The sequence below is a fragment of the Heteronotia binoei genome, chromosome 3, assembly GCF_032191835.1.
Source record: "Heteronotia binoei isolate CCM8104 ecotype False Entrance Well chromosome 3, APGP_CSIRO_Hbin_v1, whole genome shotgun sequence".
NCBI classification, from domain to species: Eukaryota; Metazoa; Chordata; class Lepidosauria; order Squamata; family Gekkonidae; genus Heteronotia; species Heteronotia binoei.
Genome location: NC_083225.1, coordinates 158,739,622 through 158,764,245, shown reverse-complemented (window position 1 = coordinate 158,764,245; position 24,624 = coordinate 158,739,622). Strand labels below are relative to the sequence as shown.

General features: G+C 40.7%; 1 protein-coding gene across 2 annotated transcripts in view; it reads left to right on the top strand.

Annotated features, from left to right (window-relative positions):
* The window catches only part of FRY (FRY microtubule binding protein), a 225,217-nt gene that overhangs the window by 28,210 nt on the left and 172,383 nt on the right, over window positions 1-24,624 (top strand). The window contains exon 1 of one of the 2 annotated variants that reach the window (XM_060234717.1): window positions 2,412-2,826. The exons of the other annotated variant lie outside the window; for it this stretch is intronic. Coding sequence (XP_060090700.1) covers window positions 2,757-2,826 — 70 coding nt within the window. The 5' untranslated portion in view covers window positions 2,412-2,756. Of the gene's footprint in view, window positions 1-2,411; window positions 2,827-24,624 lie in introns of those variants that run through there. 2 annotated transcript variants of the gene reach the window in all.

Sequence of the window (24,624 nt, the reverse complement as noted above, 5' to 3'; positions counted from 1 at the left end):
GAACACCTCTGGGTATGACACAGAGGCAGGCAATAGCAAACCACCTCTGATACGTCTCTTGCCTTAAAGAAAGTCTAGCTCCCCACCTAGTGGTGCATAATACAAAAAGAGCTAAAACATTTGGCTGCCAGACAATTTTAGGATCTCCTGGCTATATTTCACACACTGCCATGTGATAATTAATTAATTAATTACCTCTGTTTGTGAAAACACTTCTGCTTACTTGAATACCTGAAGCTACCTTTTACTGAACATTGGTCCATCAAAGTCTGAATTGTCTACTGAGATTGTCAGCAGCTCTTCAGGGTCTCAGGCAGAAGTCTTCCACATCACCTGCTACTTGAGCCTTTCAAATGGTGATGCTGGAGAGTGAGCCTGGGACCTTTGGCATGCCAACCAGATTCTGTACTGCTGAGCCAAAGCCTTGCTTCTGTGGAGGAAGCAGATTGGAACAGACCATGCATTTACAGCCTCAGATTATGCAATGTATACATGTAGAACTCTGGGTTGGGATTTGTACTCTTGTGTTATGAATGAGGATTCTATGTTGGATTTGCCTTAATATCATGGTTGTTTAGAACAAACCCTGAGGCTTTATTTGGTGGTATTCTTAACAAGTGTACGTATGGCGCACGGGTGGCCAAACTTGCTTAACTTAAGAGCCATATAGAATAAACGTCAGATGTTTGAGAGCTGCAAGAGAAGGAAGGAAGGCAAATAGATGGGGAGGGAAGTGCAGGTGGAAAGAAAGCAACTTTAACTTTAAATGCATTCCCCAAGCTTCCAGGAGGCTTGGCTTGGAGAAGTGATTTAGAGAGAAATCCCTTCTTTAATCCAGCTGACAGGGCAGGGGGACTTCAAGATCCACACAAGATGTGTGAAACAGCCACATGTGGCTCCTGAGCCACAGTTTGGCCACCCTGGTATGGTGCATGATCTCTCCATTTGTTGTTAAGCCAACAATGTAAACAGCTCTTTAGATTTCACAAGTGAAAACATAGGTCACTGTTCCAAGGATCTTACTGAGAGAGAATAGTTGGAATGATGAGAGTTAAGGGAGTGCTAGCAAAATTATTTTAGGCTTAATTTGAGAATTAATGGGAAAATGGTTAAGGAAGGATTTGAAGGGGGGGAAGAAAGGTTATGTTATGTGGGTGGTTCTGGGACAGCATCCTAGTGTGAGAGATAGCAGTGAATTATGTGTGGAACTCTTTAAGAGCCCAGGATGCCAAAGGGTACTTGCATCAACTATGAAAATAACAGGTACATTGACAGATAGGGGAAAGAGCTGCATGTGTGAGTGTGTGCACACTAGTACAAACAACTGTATAGTAGTGGCACAGATATAGTTGTGGCACAGTAAAAGCGCAATCCTGTACATGGTGCTTTTTGTGGACTGCAGGTTCTTCACAAAGAGGGATCCAGACAATGCTCACAGTCACAACATAAAGCCAGTGTGGTGTAGTGTATTGGGTAGAGCTAGTATCAAGGAGATGCAGGTTTGGTTCCCTAGTTCTGAGGGCCATTGGGTGACCTTGGGCTGGGCAATGTCAGCCTAATCTGTTTTGCAGGAGAAGTAGAGGAAAACAGTATATGCCATCTCTGAAGGGATAGTTTTTTAAAAAAATACAAAGCAAACATTTCAAATTTCAGTTTTGGTTATGAAGCCATCCTGAAGTCAAGGAATCTAGTACTCTGACTGTAGATAAGGAGTAGCAGTAAAGGTCAACTTGCTAAAAGTAAAAAATTGGAAGAGAAAATGTGTATCATTAAGGTGCTGGACCCCTTGATTTCAGGATAAGTTCAAGCACTTCCATTTAAGCAAGCTGTGGATCAGATTTTGCTCTTGGATGTTCTAGCCAGTGTTTGGAGCAGTGTGCAAGATGCTGCCCTTTAGTAGTAAGCTATATTTCCCTAGCTGCTGTCTCTTTAAATCTGATTCAAGACAAAATGGTATCAACCGCCACCGCGGTTTGTCTGGTGCTGGGAGAGAAGAACCCAAACAACTAAGGCAGCTGCGAAGAGGACGGGAGTGGGGGGGGAGAGTTTGCGCTCCGTCATTGCACACCCAGCGAACTGGATGGGTGCAGCTTTTGCTTTACCGCAGCATGATGCAGTTGTACCGAATTAGGCGCTGTTGTTGTTCTTGGAGAAGGGAAGCAGCTGACCAGCCGGTATAAATAAATAAATAAAAAGCCCAGCTTTGTTGTCCTTAAAAAAGAAAAAGCCGTTTGTGCTGGAAAGGCTGGCAGAACTTGGGAGGCTACTGAAGCTGCCCGCAGCTGCGGCTCAGAGGAGCTGTTCCCTAGGCTTGCAGGAAGACGCGTTTTGTCCTTCCGATCGCTCCTCGAGGCCAGCTCTGGCACCCTGCAAGAGGACGGTGTTTATGCACCAGCTAAAGAGAGCCTGTGTGAAGCTCGTGCGGGGACTGCTGCTCTGGACCAAAACAATCCACCCCCCAGCGATGCTCTCTGTGCCACTGAAAAGCAATCTGCTAAGGGCGGGCACTGAAGCATGAGCAGGGGACAAGCATCTCCTAAGGGTGTTTGTGTGTGTGTGTGTTTTTGGAGGGGGGGAGGCTGTCGCTTACCGGGAGAGCAGCAGCTACCTCTCAGGAGCGGAAGGAGCGGCTCTGCAGAGACTTCATTTCCTCTCCTGACCCCCTTCGTTTACATCACTAACTGGTGACAGTCACATCTAGCCGGCAAAGTACCTGCTACTCCAACGGCTGAGAAGCTTCTTTGTATGCCGCAGACATGGCCAGCCAGCAGGATTCAGGCTTCTTTGAAATCAGTATCAAATATTTACTGAAATCCTGGAGCAATAGTGAGTGAACGTTTTTGTTTCCTGAATATTGATTGTAGCAAACGCAACCTTGCATATTTTTAGCAGTTCAGTTTTTGCAGTGGAACCAAGTGATGTTTTTGTGGGGGGTGGGGGTGGTAGGGAATCCCATTCTGTGCTGTTTAGACAAATAAATCAAACCATCAGAGATGTAAACATGTGCCTTAAGTGAAAGATAGTGATGGCATTCTCCTGAATCTTATTTGATTGAATTCGCAAATTGGGTTGCTTTGGGGATTGATCGCTACCTCTCTGTTTTTATCTGTGGAATATGATAGGGAAATTTACTCTTCTCTCCTTAGATACTTTTGCCTGATCTTACTTCATTTTGTAATTCTTAAGGTGACCATTTTATGACAATGATATAGCAGTACCCCATAATATTTTGCAGATAGTTGCAAATTGATGGTATAGGAAAAACTGAACAAATCCTGTTCCAATCTGCTTACATGTTTATGGCACAATAAATGAGGGGGGGTTGTTTTAAGGTAGTTATTGTCAGCTTAGTGTTCGTGTTTCTGCCACCACCATCAACCTCTTCACATTATTCTTATGGTTTTGTTGCTTCAGTTACGTGTTTGTTGAAGGAGTTTGCTGCTTTTTCTAAACCAAATGGGAAAGCTGCAGAATGTAAACAAATGAGGTCTGAGCTATCCAGTTTTGCAGAGCTTGATATTGCTGATGCACCATTGTACTCTCTTGAATCTTTAAGATTTTTGGGGGGGAGAGGGTATGTTACATAATTAGCAGATATAAAGGATGTTTGTGAACTTAATCAGGTCTACCGAGAGTGTCACATATTATTTTAAGTAATTGGAAATTTCATTTTAAAATGTGGCCAGCTCATGTCTCTCTTACGTCAGCAAACTGAAACAGTGTCAGATTCCACCAGTCACTAAATTGTATGCTCTTTCTGGAAAAATACAGGCCCTTAATAACTCATTACTCCTATTATTGGAACCAGACAGATACATCATACAATGAATTTAATATCCCCCCCCCCTTCTCAATGTGGTATCAGTTACTGTAAAACCCAATACAGTAATATCGGAGTTCTTGTACCTGACTTGATGTATCATGGTCTCTTTGTGAATTACATTTATAGACATTTTGTTCAGGTCAGTTTGAATCCCTGTATAGACTGTAAAGGCTTCTCTGAATATTTTTTTCTTCTTCCCATAAATGTAAAGCAAACAAGGTATTGTTACTTATGCAGCAGTTTTCTTTTAGCCCAGTTTCTCCCCCCTCCATCCATTTTACTTTTAGAATATATGGTATGTGGAGCATAAATGAATTTATGTCTGTATTTGGTTTTGTGAGCTACTATTAATTGATTTGAATGAATACTGTGGTCCTGCATAACAGTAGCGGTAATCTAGTACAATGATAAGAACTGATAGAGAAGCAGGAGAATGAACTGGTCACCAGTTCAAGTTTCACCTTGGTCACTAGATGGCCTTAGACAAGCTACTGTCTCTCAGCCTCAGCCCTCTCTGCTAGGGGTAATAATACTGGTCTACCCCTTACAGAACTGCTGTAAGAATGACTGTGACAACAAACATTTGGGAAGCATTTTGAACACTTTAAGCGCTATACTAATGTGTATGTCATGTATATAGTGCTGTCAAGTCACAGCTGATTTATGTGGGATTTTCAAGGCAAGAGATGCAAAGGAAGTTTGCGGTTGCTTATCTCTGTGTAGTGACCCTGGAATTTCTTGGCAGTCTCCCATCCAAGTGCCAACCAGGGCCCGATGCTGCTTAGCTTCTGAGATCTGACAAGGTTGGGCTAGCGTGAGCCATCCAGCTCAGGGCACTAGATCAATACTAAGTGTTATTCTTATAGCAGCTTCCAAAAGGGGAATTGAAAATTGTTGGGAGATTTTGTCACGAGAAAATGCTAATTCTCATTCATTAGCGTATTCTGAAGCCATGATGCTGTATTTCATTAACAGTACAGGATTTGCCTTAGGTTTTACAGCATTATTGTACATAAGTGCAATCTTTTACTGCTGTGTAACAGCAAGTAATGCTGTGTATGCATATTTTTCAACAGAGAGCAAATTACCATACAACCATCATAAACAATAATGTTTTTTCTTCAATGCAGGATAGGCTTATCAGAAAGCGACATTGTAATCAGTCTGCTTTTATTTATTTAAGCTAGTTCCCTGGTTTATCTGTTTGAAATCTAAAACACTTTAGATTGGATCCTAACTTGCACAGCTGTGCTAAATGAAGAAGAATTTTTCTCACATCCCCTCTCTGACTGCAACCTGCTGTACCCTCTGCAATCATGTCTTTCATTTATTTTTTATTTTTTATTTGATTTGATTTATATCCCGCCCTACCCCACCGAAGCGGGCTCAGTGGTTCTTTGGAAACAACATGGGGAGAAAGGGGGGGGGGGTCTTCAGATGGGCAGATGGCTATCATTTTCTCTCCATGGGCAGAAATGCTTTATGCAAGTGGAAAAGAAGGTGATAGTCCAAACCTTGGTGTTTAAAACAAACATTTAGCAAAGGTGATGCATGAAAAGTTTTATTTTTAAAGGCTTCAGAAATGGTTGAGGCAGGGATGAAATTTAGATGCCAGTTGTCTGAAAAGCTGTTGATTAGTTTGCTCATTCTTGAATGGTAACCTACTTTTATGGTAATACCTACCTGAGTTTAGTACACAGCTATTACTATTGTTGATTGCAGAATGAGAGGAACAAAGTCAAGGCAGGCAAGTTGAAACCTTTACTTGGAGGTGCTTTCTTTTCATTGTTGGTCTGCTTTTTTTACATGTGTGCTTTAATTTGTTGCTGCTGAAGGGATGGCTTTTCATTAAACATGGCTGGGACAGAAGCGCATGGGCAGGGCAAGATGCCGGAGAACGGTAGCCCTGTGAGTTTTGTTGCAGAGGAGCACAGTGTAGTAGCCACAGCTTAGCTCCCTGGAAAAATGTGCAAACAAAGCTTTGGTGTCCAGCTGTGATGTAAGACTTCTTAAAATGTGATACTGCTACTCAGTTGTCATGCTTACTGTCTCAGCATGGCTGGCGTTCAACTAATCATTTAACTTTGGAGCTGCCATTCACTAGTTCAGCACAGTGTGGTATAATGATTAAAGTGTCAGACTAGGTGCTGGAAAATACATACTAAAATCCCCACCCATGCCATGGAAGCTTGCTGGGTGACACTCTTATCCTAACTACCTCACAGGGTTGTTGTGAGGATAAAATGGAGGAAAAGCCACTTTGGGTTCCAACTGAGGTGAAAGGCATGTTATAAATAAAGTAAATAAAATTTGTATACCCCATTGTTGAAACCCTAGGTCATGGGTGTCAAATGTGTGGCCTGAGGGCTGGATCAGGCCCCTGGAGGGCTTCTATCAGGCCCATGAGCAACTCACTGTCATCTGCTTCCTTCTGTCTCTCTTTCTTCCTTCTGCATCACAGCTTGCTTTGCCAGGCATGCTCAATTGCACAGGAGCTACAAAGCAAAACCTCTATTTTCTCCATTGACAGCACATAAAGCAACTTATGTACGAAAGCTCACAATACCCAGTCATTTCATGTTTTCCCCTGGTTCTTAGGTGCAAAGCATTGACCATGAGATTTCTGTAATGAATATCAATAAATCAAAAGTATATTTGCAACTCACACACACCTGAACAGCATACTCAAGGTTGCTACAACACAGACATTGATGCAGTAATTCAGAGCAAGAGATGTCAGTTATCAGAAACTGTTAAATAAACAAAATATTACAAGAGTGCTAATCTTTTAAGCATATATATATTTTTAAAAAATCTTGACTTGTGTTTGTCTGTGAACTTTATAAAGTTTATATTTCCACTACTTGGCATTAGGAAGCCCTCATAACAAATGAGTTCAACACCCCTGCCCTAGATCATGTATACAAATGAATTCCCCAGGTCTACTTTTGAAATAAAAGTAGAAATACACAAACAGAGCACTCTTATGCATATAAATTTACAGTATTAATGCTTATAGTTAGAGGGCCAATTTGATGTAGTGGTTAAGTGTGCGGACTCTTTTCTGGGAGAACCGGGTTTGATTCCCCACTCCTCCGCTTGCACCTGCTGGAATGGCCTTGGGTCAGCCATAGCTCTTGTAGGAGTTGTCCTTAAAAGGGCAGCTGCTGCAAGAGCTCTCTTAGTGCCACCCACCTCACAGGGTGTCTGTTGTTGTGGTGGTGGGAGGTAAAGGAGACTCTGAGATTCAGAGTATTGGGTGGGATATAAATCCAATTTCTTCTTCTCCTTCTTATAGCAAAATTTTAATGATTTTTTAAAATGTTCATTTAAAAAACCATTCATTGAATATTTTAAAGCATCACTATATATCCAGAAAACTATGTTAATTTTTTTTGCAAGTGACCATTATACTTCAATTTATTTTCAGCTTTATTTTTAGAACCTAATCCCTTTGATGATTCATGCTCTAAACAAGATTCATTATCAGTATATTTTAGTTCTACAAATGTGACAGCTATTATGAACTGATGTACAGAGTTAAACTTTTAGATCACGTGTTTGTGACATCATGTGACTGATTCTCTGGAGAAATACCAAAAGTGTGTAGAGCTGTAGCACAAGAGTCAGGTGTTCATTCTGCTTTTATTCCCTTGCTACAAACTATGTAGGATTCAAAGAGCCAGCTAAGGAAGTCCACAAATGGAATACTTTGAGATGTATATTAAGTACTGTATTAGCAACTTCAGAACTTACTAGTGAACATCAAAGAATTTTAGTGCATTGGATAGTAGACATCCTCTGATATGTAGTGATCAATAGACATACAAAGCACTAGCTTAATAAATGAGAAACATAACAGAATAATGGCACAGAAGAATAGAGAATGATATTTTCTTTTTAGAAAGTTTTATGTGGGCTAACATCAGTTGAAGGAGACAGCCATTATATGAAAGATAACTGCATTCTGATGTAATGGCTTTGCTAGTTACTCTTGATCTTCCTCTGTCCTAACTCCTTTCCATGTTCAGTGCCTTGTGCATATATCCAGCCCATTTACATGTCTGACCATATTTTGAAATACTCCATGATTACTTGCCCGGTATTCAAGAATTCCAGAATATGTAAGTGCGCTTTATGTTTAGCTCTGAATGCCATTCAACGCTTAGTTACTCATCATTTCTGAGACTGATATAGTATCAGGACCATGCAATAGCTGATAAGAAAACCAGGCGGGTGACTTTGATAGCAAAAGAGCTGGTGAACTGTACTGGTATTAACACCTCAAGGATACATTGCCAGTTGCTGCTCTGAGTCCAGTACATGGCTGACATTGAGAATCTCTAGTATAGCAGCAGTAAAGTATTTTGCAGCATGCTCTTTTTGACATTGGAGAAAATAATCATAATTACTCAAGTGCTCCAGCCTTCATAAGCCACCAATGGAAACAGCACAGTGCTTCCATGTTGAATGAGGTGTGCTGGTAATAGAGTCTGCCATCCAATACTCAAAATTGTCTGCAGTTACAAGATCCAGTGAAGTACTTCACAGGATATAGGAAGGGAGATTTAAGCATGTTAAGAAGTTATGTATGTGGTGCCAGCAGACATTGCCCAGAAGAAGAGAAGAGTAAAGATCCTGACAAGTTACTTGGCAAGTTTTTTTGTTGGGCTAATAATAAGTAATTTCTTTACGGCCATGCACACAACTTGGGGCAATTGTTTATCTGTAGCTCCCATTCTTTTCAGTAGAACTTTCTCAGGAAAACTATTAGTGGGTTGCACACTTGGACTTCCACGTGGTCTCACACAGCCAGTACCTACTGGACTAATCCATTAATCTAAAAAAGAGTTGGTGACTGGTAGCAGTGTGGGCTCAGGGCAGGTTACAACAGAGTAAAATACAATGTATCATTAAAACATGAGAAAATAAAAGATAAAAGTACCAGATTGATCCCAAATAGACTTCTGCAGTTCTTTTTAGGGTTAAAAAGTAGTAATGTAAATTAGCTCTTTTTATGTCTTAAGCTAGACAGGATCTGGACATGTTTATGGTTTTGAATTGTAGAACCTTCCCAATGGAACCCACAGTACATTACAAAGCGTCTAGCTGTATCTTTTCCTTTGACAGATGTTTCAGAGTTTTCCCTTAGGGCTCATAGTTTTGTGGGCTGCTTACTGGTTCACTTCTGTTGGTGGGGGTTCTTTAAAAGGAAATGCTTTCCCCCTCTAAGGGCTTTAAAAATGTTTCTATTGCATAAATAGCAGTAGTTTAGCAAATAGTTCACCCGATCCCTAAGAACAGCTCTGCTGCATTAATACAAAAGCCTCCCCCATTTTGATCCGAAAAGCTGTCATAATGGGATTAGGTCTATGGATTGGTAACTTCTGATTTAGCATTTAATATAATGATAACAAAGAATAGTTGAAGAGTACAGAATAAATAAACGTCATTTGCTCATATGTTCTTCCTAAAAAGGAAAGTTTAGTCTACCACCCTAGGCTATCTGAAAGTCTCCTATCTCCTTAAACAACTCCACTGTTATCTCTTAATGATTTTTAAACTCTATTAGTAAAATGAATTGCTGATGTTCTCACTTTCATCAGGTTGCTAAAACCTACATATTCTGTGAAGTCTTCAGCACAGAGGACCAAAATCTTCATTCCCAAGATGAAGTATGTGTAAACTAAACTGAAGCACATTTTTCTCATCAAGGATTGTCTTCATCTTCTTTCTCTTCCTCTATGTCCTTGCCCTATGTGAAATTTTAGATTCTAAGTGCCTTTGAACAGAGAGCTTTCTCTTGTTGCTCTCCAAAGCTCTATGCACTTTGAGGATGCTCTGTAAATAAATAATGGTAAAAAGCATCTTCAGTTTGCAGTAGGTTCCATTCTTGAAATTACGTTTTGACTGCTAAAATTCATGAGTTACAGAAATAAATAAATAACTGGCAGTGCTCAGGTAAGGTGAACTGCTTTCTAAAGCTTTTTGGGCATGCACATTATCCTCTGTCTGTCTGTCTGTTGTTCTATCATCCTATCTGTCATCTATAGCTTGTGTATAAAATCAAAGTAAAAATATCCTAGCAATGTAAATATATTCTAACAATATATAATACATTATTATAAAATACATTAATTCAGCTAAAATGCCTCTATGCCAACTCCATACTGACTGCTAAAAACCAATAGGGAGTGAGGGATTTAAAGTATTTCCTTAAAATGCACATAATTTTGTGTGTCTTCTTGGAGACTATACTCTAAACTGAGGGTCAACAGCTAGGATATCTTTTCAGTTATATGGATTTACTCTTTGTACCTTTTGCATCATGGCACCAGGGTTGCTGCATTGACTTTCTTGACTTTCCCATGTGCCAATACCTTTGATGTGTTCACTAAGTATTGATGTGTGTGCTAAGTATTTAGTGTTACTAAAGTGTTCACTATTGGAATTTCTGCTGACAGATTCACTGTTCCTATTTCAAGAATTTTTTGACACATCCTAAATTGTTACAGAGTGTATCTTCATTCATATTTCTTCAGGAAAAACTTTTGGAAGCTTGGCACTAAGGAGCTTATTAGAATGTCTATATGAGGATTTTGGATAGCAATCCTAATAACCAGGTTTACACAGAATTGTAGCCAGATTTGTTCAGTGGGTCTTATGCCCAGAAAAATGCTGTTAGGATTGCACTGGTAGTATAGAATGATACATGGTGTCATTTCACAGAAACACCAGGTTCTTCCATGGAGCCAATTAAGAATCATTTGAAGAAGGTTTCATGCTCAAGAGTGGCCATCTTTATACATGTTATAAATAAATGCAGGCTTTTGTAAATCTTACAAAATAACACTGATGATGCATGAATTTTAATGTATGTATTGACATTCATTGCAGCCCTGAAGTCTTGATTGCTATTGAACTGACTAATAGTGAAAAAAATAAAGGAGTTTGATTGTATTTTGCAGTTATTTGGGACTTCAGTCTGGTTACTGATTGATAGTTAATAACAAGGTTGCTTAAAATGTTCATATCGTCAAAGAAGATTTCTGCTGCATTGTATTATATTGTAAAATCTCCATTTTACAGCAAAATGTTGCAATGTTTCTTACAGTCCTCATGGTCTTTGTGAAAACCAGATTACATAGTTGCCATATCTCCAAACTCTTGAGAATCCATCTATTAAAAATTGCAGGTAGTCATGCTGGTCCACAAGAAGAGATTCAAAAGTGCAAGTAGTTGTATACCTTTAATTGGGAACAACTAAAGCATCACAAGAAGGTTTTGAGAACCAGTTTGGTGTAGTGGTTAAGAGCAATGGACTCTAATCTGGAGAACCAGGTTTGATTCCACACTCCTCCACATGCAGCTGCTGGGTAACCTTGGGTCATTCACAGTTGTCTCAGAGTTGTTCTTTCAACTGCCATTCTTGAAGAGCTCTCTCAGCCCTACAGGTCTCACAGGGTATCTGTTGTGAGGAGAGGCAGGGAAGGCGATTATAAGCTGCTCTGAGACTCTGGGAGAAGGGTGGGGCATAAATCCAGTTTCCTCCTCCTTTCTCCCTCAGTTAGATGTTCATTACAAAAAAATGAGGGGGAGGGAGAGATGTTTGTTAGCATAATGGAAAAGCCCCAACGCCTACAGGTTGTAACAGTCTTAAGATAAATTATGTGTGGTTTGGCTGACTTAGATTAGATTTTCACTGGCTCCAAAACAGATTTTAAGATGCCATCTGGACTTCTGGGACGAATAAGACATGGCTGTGCCAGCTGATGACTGGAGATCTTCCAGTATTACAACTGATCTCTAGGTGACAGAGATCAGTTCATCTGGATAATATTGCTACCTTGGAAGGTGAACTCTATGGTATTATGCAGCATTGATGTCCCTCCCCTCTCCTAACTCCTCCCTCCTCAGACTTCAGCTCAAATCTTCAGGTGTTTCCCTACCCAGGGTTGGCAACCCCTCTCATTATTTGATCTGTAGTCTGCAGATATTTTCAAATAAATTCCTGCATCCCAGTGTTATTCTCCTGTATCTGGTATATATTTTAATCCTAAAACAGAATATTGAAAGGTCTCTGGAAGCATTTTTAAAAAATCGAATTTTGTTGAATTGCTTTACAGATGTGATTTAAGTTGACATATTTGTGAAGGAATTGTTTTTTTTTCTAACGGGGCATCTTTTTAAACCTTTTCTGTGATTGTTTTGCCTTTAAAATATAAAATTGGTTTCACAGATTAAGTGACACAGTGTCTTAACACAAAGATATTTTGAGGATATCTAATGATGATTATCATGCATGATGATAAAGTGATAGAAGAAAATGAGTTCCTTTTAAGATCATAACTGTAGCTCCATAATCTAACAGTTCCACCAACATGTTCATGCTTTTCAAGTTCAAGTTTATTTATATCCCGCTCTTCCCACCGAAGTGGCTCAGGGCGGCTCACAACACATAAAAATCTAACATAATTTGAATTTAAAACATCTTACACAGTTAAAATAGTAGAATAATAAAAAATATAAAACATATAATGGCGGTCTATCAGAGCTTGCAATGCTAGTTAATTATAAGCCAGCTGGAAGAGGGCTGTCTTACAGGCCCTGCGGAACTGACCAAGGTCCCGCAGGGCCCTCACCTCTTCTGGCAGTTGGTTCCACCAGAAAGGAGCATTTATGGAGAAGGCCCTGTCCCTGGTGGATTGCAGGCGGGCCTCCTTTGGCCTGGGGATAACAAGCAGATTTTGAGATTATTCCATCTGAAAATTCTACTATGTTTGGATGTGTGTATAATCAATTAGCCATTGGAACTATTTTTAAAATTCACCTTAATGTTCTTCTGAAATGCAATCTTGCAAGGCAAAAGCTGTGTAATTTTAGCGAAATAGTATTTATCCCCAAAAATTTATTTATCTCCAAAATTTTCAGCACACAGGCCCCTAACTTGGCTTCCACTCTTACTTAATTGAACAATAAAACCACTACTTATAAAAACAACAAAAAAGACCAGAAGTAAGCAGCATTAAAATGATAAAGCAGCAACATAAATCCTGGCAGCGGTAAAATTACAATAAAACCTGTGCAGTGGTGAGGAAGGGACAGAAAATCAACAGAAAGACTTGGAAAATAAGACTGCTTTTACTTGGTTCTTAAAGCTTATTGAGATTGGTCCCAGGCATATAAGTTGCAGCAGGGAGTTTCAGAGCCTGGATGCCACAAGGGGGGGGGGGGGAGCCCTGTCTCAGGCACCTGCTTTTAAAAATGAGAGCACACAGAGCCTCTTAACTGATGGACAGGTTTCTTTTGGGAGCACATAGTTCTACTCTGGTCCCAGATCTTTTAGGGTTTTAAAGCAAATAAAAATAAAATAAACACTTTGAATTATTCCTGGAAAGAAACTAGCATCCAGTTTACTCCTTTCAGAACTGGCAAGATATGCTTCCTATCGCTTATGCCAGCTAGCAGCCTCAGTGCTGTGCTTTGAAGAAATGGCTAAACGGCTTTGTAAGGCAGTCATACATAGCATGTGCTGCTGTAATGTAACCTGGATGTGACCAGAAGTGTGTAACTGTGGTCATATGCTGCTCAATAAAGGACTGCAATGGTGGCCAAAGTCCCTACACTTGCTGGCAACACAAATCTGATAACACCATGAAACTGTAAACCTGTTGAGCATAGCCACCCTATCTAGGACAGGCTGACTTTTCTATCTCAAAGTTGCTGTAGTTTTACCAACAACACCTGCCTTTTAGTGTATTGACCCTCATTCAGCCTGCCTGCAGTCTACCCCCCTCCCCCCCCCCCATCCACTCTTGCATCTGACTCTTCTGGAAAAGAGAAATAGAATTGGTTGTCATCAGCATATTGAATGAGCACCTCTCCCAGGTGTGGTTTCTTGTAAATGAAGGACAAAATGGTGCTCCACAGGCTGCATGAACTAAATTTACATAAACAATTGTTACTAGTCTGAACACTGATACCATTGTGAGATTGCTGTACACATATATTGGAACCCAAGTCATGACTGATGTGAGTAACTTTATCTGCAAAATTGATTGCAAAAGGGTCACAACATGCTTCTGAGTTTTCTACATTTTTATAGTTGGTACAAAGTACAGAAGCTCCCTCACAACTTGAAAGATCTCGGCTGGATGACTTTACATGGAAACGGTGAAGTTTGATGATTTACCGTCATTACAACCACAGAATAGCATATTTTATTTAACACAGAGGGGAGAGGTCAGGTGAGATCAGGAGCTGAAATTTCTGAAGTAAAGCCAGTACATGCGCAGACTTTAGTTTTTATGCTTCAAGCTAATGAGTGTTTCTTAAAACAATTCACAGTTACTTAAATATTTATGTTGAGAAGCTTTTGTTCCAGTGTTTTCCCTAAACACTTTAGTATGCTTTCTTTGCATATTCTCTGACTTTTTTGGTTTCCAGAAGGCTGGTAAACTCTTTCTAGTATTCAAACCTCTTCCCTTGAAACAATAGTACTTGTCTTGAGTTTTTAACTGACTATTAAGGTCTCTAAAGGCAGTTTCTAACAAGACCAGACCTGGGATCTCTACACTCTTCAGAACTAACTCCCTGTTTAGACAGGTGGGGAAATTCTCCTCTATCTATCCCCTTTCTTTAGCCTGAATGGGGGTCTCTATCTAAATACCCACTCATCCTTGCCAACTTTCCCACTTCTCTTGTCTGTTAAACTGCTCTCAGTTAAGATTGAATTCCAAGTGGAAATCTCCTCAGAATTCAGCTCTAAAATCTCTCTCTGCTCAGCTGATGCTAACCAATCAGATCTCTTGGAACAGCCTGTCACTCAAGGCTTTCTGTTTCTATGAAGAATTAACCCTTCACAGTCCTTTAGCAGGGGTGGCCAATGGTAGCTTCCAGATGTTTTTTGCCTACAACTCCCATCACCCCCAGCCATTGGCCATGCTGGCTGGGGCTGATGGGAGTTGTAGGCAAAAAAACATCTGGAGAGCTACCATTGGCCACCCCTGCTTTACAGCACTTGTAATTTTTTTAAAAGTGCAGTCTGTCACACTAATCTTTCACCCTCCAGTCCTTGGTTATACCTGCAGACTTTAGTGCTACTGTTCAGTCTGCATGTTTAGCAAAAGATATTACTCCTTCTCCAAAGGTAGCTGCTTTTAGCAGCCAGATGGTTTCAGTTCTGGGTCAGGTTTTTGGTGGCAGCCGTGCTCTGTTCTCTTTATCAACGTATGGAAGATACTGCTGGATTCTTGATGTCAATAACATTACCCCCAGTCATCGGATATTTCTCCTGTAATTGATGCTACCAAGTCTCCGAGTTATTTAAAGGGTTTTTGTTTGTTTGTTTGTTTGTGGGTCTGTTGTGTTCTTCTGCTTAGTTAGCTGTGATTGCTGCTATATATGTGTGTAAACTGTTGTCTGGTTGTAGCTGAATTATGGCTACTTGAGGAAGGGGCTTTCAAGGCAAGTGAGAAGCAAATGTGCTTTGCCATTGCCACCTTCTTTAGAACCTTCCTTGGTGGTCTTGCTTCCAAGTACCGACTTGCTTAAATTCCGAGATCTGAAAAGATACCATACCACCTTCCCTCCTGAATACTGCTATTTAGCTGTGAATTTTTATTTTTATTATGATATGTAATATTATATTATTACATAACTAATTAATAGAAAAATATATCATGTTAATTTTGTAATGCTAGTACTGCTTACGAGAATAATCAAAATTCACAAAAAAATTAAACAACCACTGATAAGGTTCTCTAAAACAAAAACGTTACATTTGCCTTTTGAAAAGAGACCAGAGGAAAACAAATCCAGACTTCTATTCTAAAGAAATAGAGGTGTAGGTGAAAAAGCTAATGTGTGGACTTGTCTGGGCGAGGTAACAACAAGCAGCTTCTGTTAGGTTGATGAAAGATTGTTCATGGGTTCATACTAGAAGAGAAAGTCCTCATAAGTAGGCACATCCAAGGTCATGAAAAGTTTAGCGGTACAAATCAACACTTTGAGTTTAGCCCAGAATCAAAAAGGCAACCATTGAAGTTTCAGTGTTGTATGTGTGCTATGGTCTGTATCAGTTAAATGGGCTTCTACTGCATTTTGCACTAATTCCAGGATAGCTCCACCCAAATCACATTATAGTAATTTTATCATAAGGACACGGAAACATGGCTCACTATAGCTATTTTAGAAGCAGGAAGGGAGGATAACTTTCAGACTAAGTGCAGATGATTAAAAAGCATTCCTGGCAACAATTTCATCCTGATGAGCTAATAAAAGGGATGGGTCTAGGAGCATTCACCTGATCAGACAAGAATAATTTAACTCTTTCCATGACATGCATGTCAGTCTCCTTCATCCTTCTCACCTGGTTTCAAGCTTGTTCAGTCTCATGCACTTAGCCACCGCATCCAGACACTGGTTTAGAGCAAAGACTTCTGTAGGTGTAGGCATAGATAAGGGAAGAGATAACTAGGTATCATCAGCATAATGATAGAAACCAAAGCTTCAGGTAATCTTGGCTAATCAACTCACATAGATTAAAAAAACCCAGTAAGCACTGAACCCTGCATCACCCTACTGCTTTGGGGTTTTATTTAATTATGCAGGATATAAATATTTTATTAATTATCTTTTAAAACTTAGGTATCTTCCACAGATAATGTGGCAGAACTGTGGTTGCAATGCTGAGAGTAGAAAACACATACTGTCTATTTTGAGCTTGTGCAGAAATACTGTAATTAATGAGGGGGTCTGGGTTGTTTGGTTGTTTTGCTTAAGTTATAGGTTGAAATGGAAATTAGGTATAGAATTTCACTGCTTGGTTGAAGGACAGGGTGGTATAGTAGATAAGACTGTTAGGCTAGGATCTGAGAGACCCTGGTTCTAATCCCCATGGAACCTTTCTGGCTGACCTTGGGTCAGTCATAAACTTTCAGTCTAACATACTCCCCAGCGCTGTTGTGAACATAAAATGGAAGAAAGGAAAACTATGTAAGCTGCTTTGTGTCCCCATTGGGAAGAATGGCAGAATGTAAATGAAGTAAAATAATACCTAAGGACAAGAGATTTTATTGATGCTATAGACTTAACAGCCAAAGATGGATGGCTGTTCTGAAACCTCATGTGAAATTTGAACCCATGTCTTCTTGACTTCCCTGTCCCTGGCAAAATGTTCCTCAGGTTCCTAATGTTATAGTTTCCTTGCCTCTTTACTCATCTCCCAGCTCAGCTCCGTAATAAAAAGTATAAGTCCTTTAAGCCCAATATGATTGTTTTCCTCATGTTCTTTTTGTCTTGGACTTCTCCATGCTTCAACTTTACAGCCACATCCACCCTCTTGTCATCCAGGTCTCTCTTCCCGCTTAACTGAGATCCCTGCTGTCTGTCCATGCAAGCATCTGAACCACTTTCCATTACCCGCCCTGCCCCCTCCACCTTCTCGAGCCCTCTTCCTATTCTGCTTCCAAACCCTCTTGTATTTTTGTATCTTCCTGTTAACTGGATACAGTAGTAGTAGTAGTACTTTATTCACGGTCATCCGACCAGCTTAATACAAACAGAAACAAAATCATAAAAACAAACCCATCACCTCATACACAAAGTTCCTTACGCCAACTGTTACACATATTGTTAAAACTCATGGCCAAGATTTACATTCTCAATTTCCCTCCTTTCCAACTGAGCAACATAACAGAAACGGGCAATCTTAGTTGAAACATCAGAGTGAGTGTCAGACAGGAGGAAGGCAATCTGCTCATCCTCCGGCCTGCCCGCCAAGGACCCGAGAATTGGAGAGATTAATCTTGCCCTCAAGTCATTGTAATTTGGACACCGCAAAACGATGTGGAGAGTTGTTTCGACCTCATTGCAATTACAGGGGCACAATCTTTCCAGATATGGGGACCCAGCGTAGCGTCCCAAAAGCACCGAAGAGAAAAGTGCGTTGAGTCGTGCTTTTGAGAAAGCTATCCGATATTTTGGGATAGTGATGTTGAAAAGATACCTGGCTGGGGACAGTACTTCGGCTTGCTTCCCTAAGAAAATGTGCGCAGAAAGACTAGCTCTAGCAGATCTCAGTTCCAGCTCAACCAACCTCAGGCGCAAAAGTTCTTTCGCATCCCTCAGTTCCATCATTGCTAGGGACTCAGGGGAGAGATCACAGAGTCTAAAATGATCTAGACACCTTTTCTCCCAAGTTCCCACAAAAGAGTCGAAAAAAATCAGATGGGGAAGGCCACCTGGCTTTGAGAGAACCCTCAAAAAGTAACAAAGGGTGTTTAACCACATAGACGTCTCGATGCTTGGGACGCCAGATTCCAACCTGATGGCAGTGTTTGGCACACAACTGGGAACAGACAGAAGCTTGCGCAAGAATTTGGTTTGTACTATCTCCAACGGCTTGGTGGTTGAATAAGGGGCAATTTCAGCGCCATAGAGCAACTGAACCCTGGTCTTTGCAGTATGCAGCCTTAGTGTGCAGGCAAGAATTTGGCCCCTTTGGAAATGTAAAAACGGTAGATGGCATCAGCTGTTCTTTGCGCAGATTGTGCAACATAGTTCTTATGTGCCAAACGCTTTCCCTGATAATGAAAAATCACCCCCAGGTATTTAATAATTTTTACTTGCTCAATGGGTTTGCCATTTAGAAACCAGCAATGAGCCTTGAAACGTTTGGTGAAAACTAAAACCTTGGTTTTATCTAGATTAATTTCCAACTTTTCCTGCAGACTGGTCTGGGTTAGATGGCGAAGGGCCCTTCGCATACCAATCTGCATCCTGGATAGTATAAGCACGTCGTCAGCATACGCTAGAACTGGAATATGCCGATCGGCGAGCTTGGGAGGATGTAAAGCCAAATCATTAAAGGAGGTTAGAAGTGAGTTTATGTAGAAATTGAAAAGCAAGGGGGCGAGCACACAACCCTGTCTGACACCCTTGTTCACTAAAATTGGTTGGGTTAGATGGCCTTGAGATGAGCATCTTATCCTGATGCCCGAGTTGCTATAAAGGCTAACCATTAGCAACAACAGCCGTCTGTCAATAGACGAAGCTGCAAGCTTGTCCCATAACCTGGATCTGGGTATCAGATCAAAGGCAGCCTTAAAGTCGACAAAGGCTGCAAAGAGTCTGGAGCCCTTTGTGGCCAAATATTTATCAACCAGAAATTGCAGCACCAAAGTCTGGTCAAGGTGGGATCTTCCAGGGCAGAAGGCAGCCTGAACATCGGCAATAATGCCTTGTGAATCCATCCAGGCCGTAAGTTTGTCCCTCAGATGTAAGGCATACAGTTTGCTAATAGCACTAAGCAAACTAATTGGCCTATAGTTCGAGGGGAGTTCATGACCCCCTCTTTTGTAAATGGGCACAATAATCGCCCAGCCCCAATCGGCTGGCATATTTGCTGTCTAGTCGATATATATTATATTTGTCTGTGTCTTTTTGTAAAGTTTATATCTCCACATTACATTTTATGACACATGTGGCCTGGCCCAGCAAGGTCTCATTCGTGTCAGATCTGGCCCTCATAACAAATGAGTTCGACACCCCTGCTTTAAACTACCACCCCAGTAACAGTATCTAAATATACATTTATTTATTTTTCTAAAATTATTTCCAAAACAAGTAACAAGTAACAAAGATGGCAGTTTTGCTGAAAGTTCAAAGGTCAGTATATTTTATAAAATATTTAGAGATATCACTTTACAGAGTTGACCCAGCATGAGATGTCTATCGGACTGATTAAGAAACCGCGTTAATTACTACCGATTTCAAATCTGTCACAAATCTGCAAAGGAAAAGAAAGTGGGAATGAGCCGTTCTGAACTTGTGAATTACTAATGCTGAACATTAGCTGGTAAAGACAAAAGATCCAACAGTTCTGGCAGGCAGATCAGCACTGGGACTAAACTAAGCAGCAGTATTATCAAACTCCATTGAACTTAATGACAACAGTACTGAACGGCATGGTACAAATTGGACATTGTGGTTTTGATATACATTTGAACAAATGCATCATCATTTACTATAGAAATAAACAACCACTAGCAAGTTAAGAGGTTGGAAGCTGTCAGTAGGATCACATACTTCCTTCCTAGCCTCTCCCCTGTGCTCTTGAGCACTAATTCCACTCCTGGTTTTTTTTTTAAAGCATTAAATCAGCATCAGTGGTAACAACAGTTAAAGACACACATATGTACACACAAACAAAATGGGAGTTATGTTGGTGCAGAGTGATTCTCCACATCGTCCCAATAATATGCTAATTCAGTGTCCATGTATGTGAGGGACTCCCATACAGTTGTCCACACTCACATTATTACATTCTTCACACACGTGCCCTTGTAGCATGATGTTGCATGTGGCTCCCATGCTAGTGTGGGTACACGTGCAAACAACCAACCCAAGTTACTTCTTAAGAAAGATTTGCTGACCAAATTGTACTTCTGCTTTTAAATCCTAGTGAAGAAGAAAGCCCTATTAAACATGGTTGACATCAGTGCTGATGCAGCATTTGACCATGGCAGAAGGGCAAGGGTGAAATTTGTGCTGGAGTGAAGAGATGGACGGAAGGCAGAGATCCTACAGTAAAGAGAGAGACCTGCTGAGAGCACTATTGGGGAGAGGCTGTGGCTCAGTGTCTGAGCATTTGCTTGGCGTGCAGCTCCAATCCTTGGCATCTCCATTTAAAGAATCTGGCAGTAGATGATGTGAAAAACCTCTGCCTGATACCCTGGAGAGTTGCTGCCAGTCTGAGTAAACAATACTGACTTCAAGGGACCCAGGCTCTGATTCAGTATAAGGCAGCTGCAGGTGTTTATGTGTGTTCATTCTGACAATGAATTGGCTGGAAGAAGGATGAGATGCTAATAAAATAAATCAATGTATTTTCAGCATTAAAAGAAGTCTTTAAATAATGCATATTCCTGCACATAGTAGTCTTATTTTATTTTAATTTTTGACTGAAGTTGATGCCAAGTAAATTGTTATGTCTTGGATGCCCTGAAAAGTGATCTCATGATACCAGGAATAATAATCCTTTATGCCAACATAGCTTGTTATTGTGACAACTGAAATGTGGTATCTCACGAGAAATGTTCTAACGTGGTATGTGATGTTTATTGCTAATGAATTATACCACTTTGTTGTACTATCCACACAATGCTTCACATTGTTCTTCCATTTTACATTTGCCTATGTAAAAATGTCCCTCATTATTTGCAATGCAGAATTTCTAAATTGTTCTTCATTGATATTACTAATTATCAAACATGTTGAATACTAGGCCACTGAGCCCCCAAGCATTTATTGCAGGTATCCCTTCCCACTTATGGAATGAATTGTACCTGTGGAATGAAGTGCTACATTGCTCAGGTGACATGGCAAAATTCAGGAGGAGGCCCAAGAGATTGGTACAAGTTTTGGAAATTGCAACTACATTTTCTTTCTGCAATATCAGTTTGGCTGAGTTTATGAAAGGGTGGGACATTTTTATTTGATATTTTTGCATTCTATAACTTAAATATTTGAAAAGTATTCCGGAATACCAGACAATTAGATATCTTATATTTGTGGAATTGACAGAATATTATTGCTTAAGAGTAGTCTGTGGTAGAAGACTCAGAGTACAAGTGTCTTGGTTTCCTATTTATTTGTTTGTTTGTTTGTTTGTTTATTACTTTAGTTTTCTATCCCACCCTCTCCATAAGCGAACTCAGGATGGCTAGCAGTCAATTCAAAAACAATTTATGATTATAATATAAAACAATAGAATAACAATTAAAATACATTTCATGGTGCATTCCTACAAGTAAAACTAGGCTTCCCAATCCCCAGGTCCCAGCGGGGGATTCCCCCGTTTTTACAGGCTTCTCCCCGCCCCCAGCCAGCTGGCCAGCGGGGGAAGCCCCACCCCCACAGTCATCATGTAGTTGTAGAGCTCCTGCAGGTTTACAAACCTGCAAACTGATCCGTTTGTAAAATGTGTGCCTTTAAGGCTGCGCAGGAAACAGGAAGGGTTTCATTGGAAAGGGTCAGTAATAGTTTCCATGGAGAACGGCCCCTCCCTTTCTTTTGCTTTCGTTTTCACAGCAAGTAAAGTTCTGCAGGAACAAGATCTAGTAAGTATTTGTGTGTGAGAGAGAGGGAGGGGGCAGGGGATTCCCTGGTTTGGAGGCCCTCCCCCCCTTTAGAAAGTGTGGGGGGGGAGGGAAATGTCTACTGGGCACTCTATAATTCCCTATGGAGAATGATTCCCATAGGGAATAATGGGGAATTGATACGCAGGTATTGGGGGCTCTGGGGGGGCTATTTTTTGAGGTAGAGGCACCAAATTTTTAGTATAGCATCTAGTGCCTCTCCCCAAAATACCCCCCAAGTTTCAAAACGATTGGACCAGAGGGTCCAATTCTATGAGCCCAAAAGATGGTGCCCCTATCCTTAATTATTTCCTATGGAAGAAAGGCATTTAAAAAAGGTGTGCTGTCCCTTTAAATGTGAAGGCCAGAACTCCCTTGGAGTTCAATTATGCTTGTCACACCCTTGTTCCTGGCTCCACCCCCAATGTCTCCTGGCTCCACCCCCAAAGTCCCCAGATTTTTCTTTAATTGGACTTGGCAAACCTAAGTAAAACTGTGGATATATCCAATACTGGAATGAGAGAGAGATGTACATTGCTGCTACATTAGCATATATATCTTTGGTTTTGCCATGAGAAAAAATAGAGGAGTTGAAAATAGAAAATGCAAACAATTCGATTCAGCAACCTATCAGAAAAGGCACTCACTGATAGCTGCAGATGTTTCCTCCCAGCAATCACTTTCAACCCTAGGAAAGTTGGTTCCCAGGACCATGATACCCATATGGACTAATAGCCACAGAGAGTGGGGGGAGCTGTACTGAGGAGGACGTTGCAGGGAAGTTGCTGGCATGCCTGCTTGCAGAAGAGAAAACTGGAGTGGTTTCATCCCCTTCTCCTTCCTCAGCAAATTTCCCAATCCCGTGTGGGCCATTCATTCATGTGGGTACTGAACTTTCCCAGCCTTGGAGGGACTTCTGCAGGAGGGGACAACATAGGAAAGTTTCACAATCCTTGTGCCAATGGATTGCCAGATCAAAACTTTGTAGTGAACAAAAGAAACAAATTTTGTAGTAAATAAAAGAAAGAGGACTAGTAGTATATTTGGGTATTGAAAAATACAATTTGAAAATGCTGAACACTTCAATAGTTTTATCACATACATTATAATATAACACTTCAATAGTTTTATCGCATATAATATTAACTATGGACAAAATAACAGTCACATTTAAACTCAAAATAACTACTACTACTACTGGAATTTCTAAATCACCATCCCCCAAAGGGCTCAGGACGGTGTATATCATATGTGACATACAATTTAGTTGTAAAGTTAATTTGTATAAAACCAAACAGCCCATCACTCTTTCCCACAAAACCATTAGCCATTGTCTACTATTGTATATATCTATAGCCAGAGCTTTGTTTGTAGAACAAGCCCAGCAAGAAGATGATGATGATTTTGGATTTATATCCCACCCTGTACTCTGAATCTCAGAGTCTCAGAGCGGTCACAATCTCCAATACCTTCCTCCACCACCACAACAAACACCCTGTGAGGTAGGTGGGGCTGAGAGTGCTTTTACAGCAGCTGCCCTTTCAAGGACAGCCTCTATGAAAGCTATGGCTGACCCAAGGCCATCTCAGTAGGTGCAAGTGGAGGAGCTGGGAATCAAACCTGGTTCTCCCAGATAAGAGTCCGCACACTTAACCACTACATCAAACTGTCTCTCAGATTTCGATCTGAGCAACCTATCAGAAAGGAATTCCTTTGCACGTTAGGCCACACCCCCGATATCATCTTTGTTTTATATAGGGCTTTTTGTAGAAAAAGCCCATCAGGGGCTCATTTGCATATTAGGCCACACCCTCTGACACCAAGCCAGCCGGAACTACGTTCCTGTGCATTCCTGCTGAAAAAAGGCCCTGTCTATAGCAGGGGTGGCCAAACTTGCTTAATACAAGAGCCACGTAGAATAAATGTCAGATGTTTGAGAGCTACAAGATGAAGGAAGGAAGACAAATGGATGGGGGGGAGGGAGGGAGAGGTGGAAAGAAAGAAACTTAACTTTAAATGCACTTTCGAAGGATTGGCTTGGACTGGGGAAGTGATTTTAAGAGACAAATGCCTTCTCCAAGCTGGCCGATGAGGTGGTGGGGGCTTCGAGAGCCACGCAGTATGTGTGAGAGAGCCACAGTTTGGCCACCCCTGATCTATAGAATACACAGGAATTATCATTTTCTACTTTTACAGATTGTCTTACACCTTCATACTGTACATGATATTTCATAGGAGTTTCCTCCCCCCGGTGCTCCCCAAACATCCAATTTTATTATTTGTAAACACTGAAAAGTTCCTGGGGGCGTGGTGGTGTAGGGTTGCCTTCTCCGAATTGGGAAATACCTAGAGATTTTGGGGGTGGAACCTGAGGAAGGTGAGGTTTAGGGAGAGGCTGAACTTCATTGGGGTATAATGTCATAGAGTCCACCTTTCAAAGCAGCCATTTTCTCCAGAGGAACTGATCTCCGTCACCTGGAGATCAAGTGTAATCCCAGGAATCTCCAGCTGCTGACTAGAGATTGGCAGTTCTTGGGAAAAGGTAATCAAAGAAAGACAGTTTCCCTTTGATTTTTTCCATTTTTTCCAGGCCTTCATATCTCTATATGAAGCTAGCATATTTTCCCTATGAAAATATTTAAAACAAGAGGGCTTTTTAAA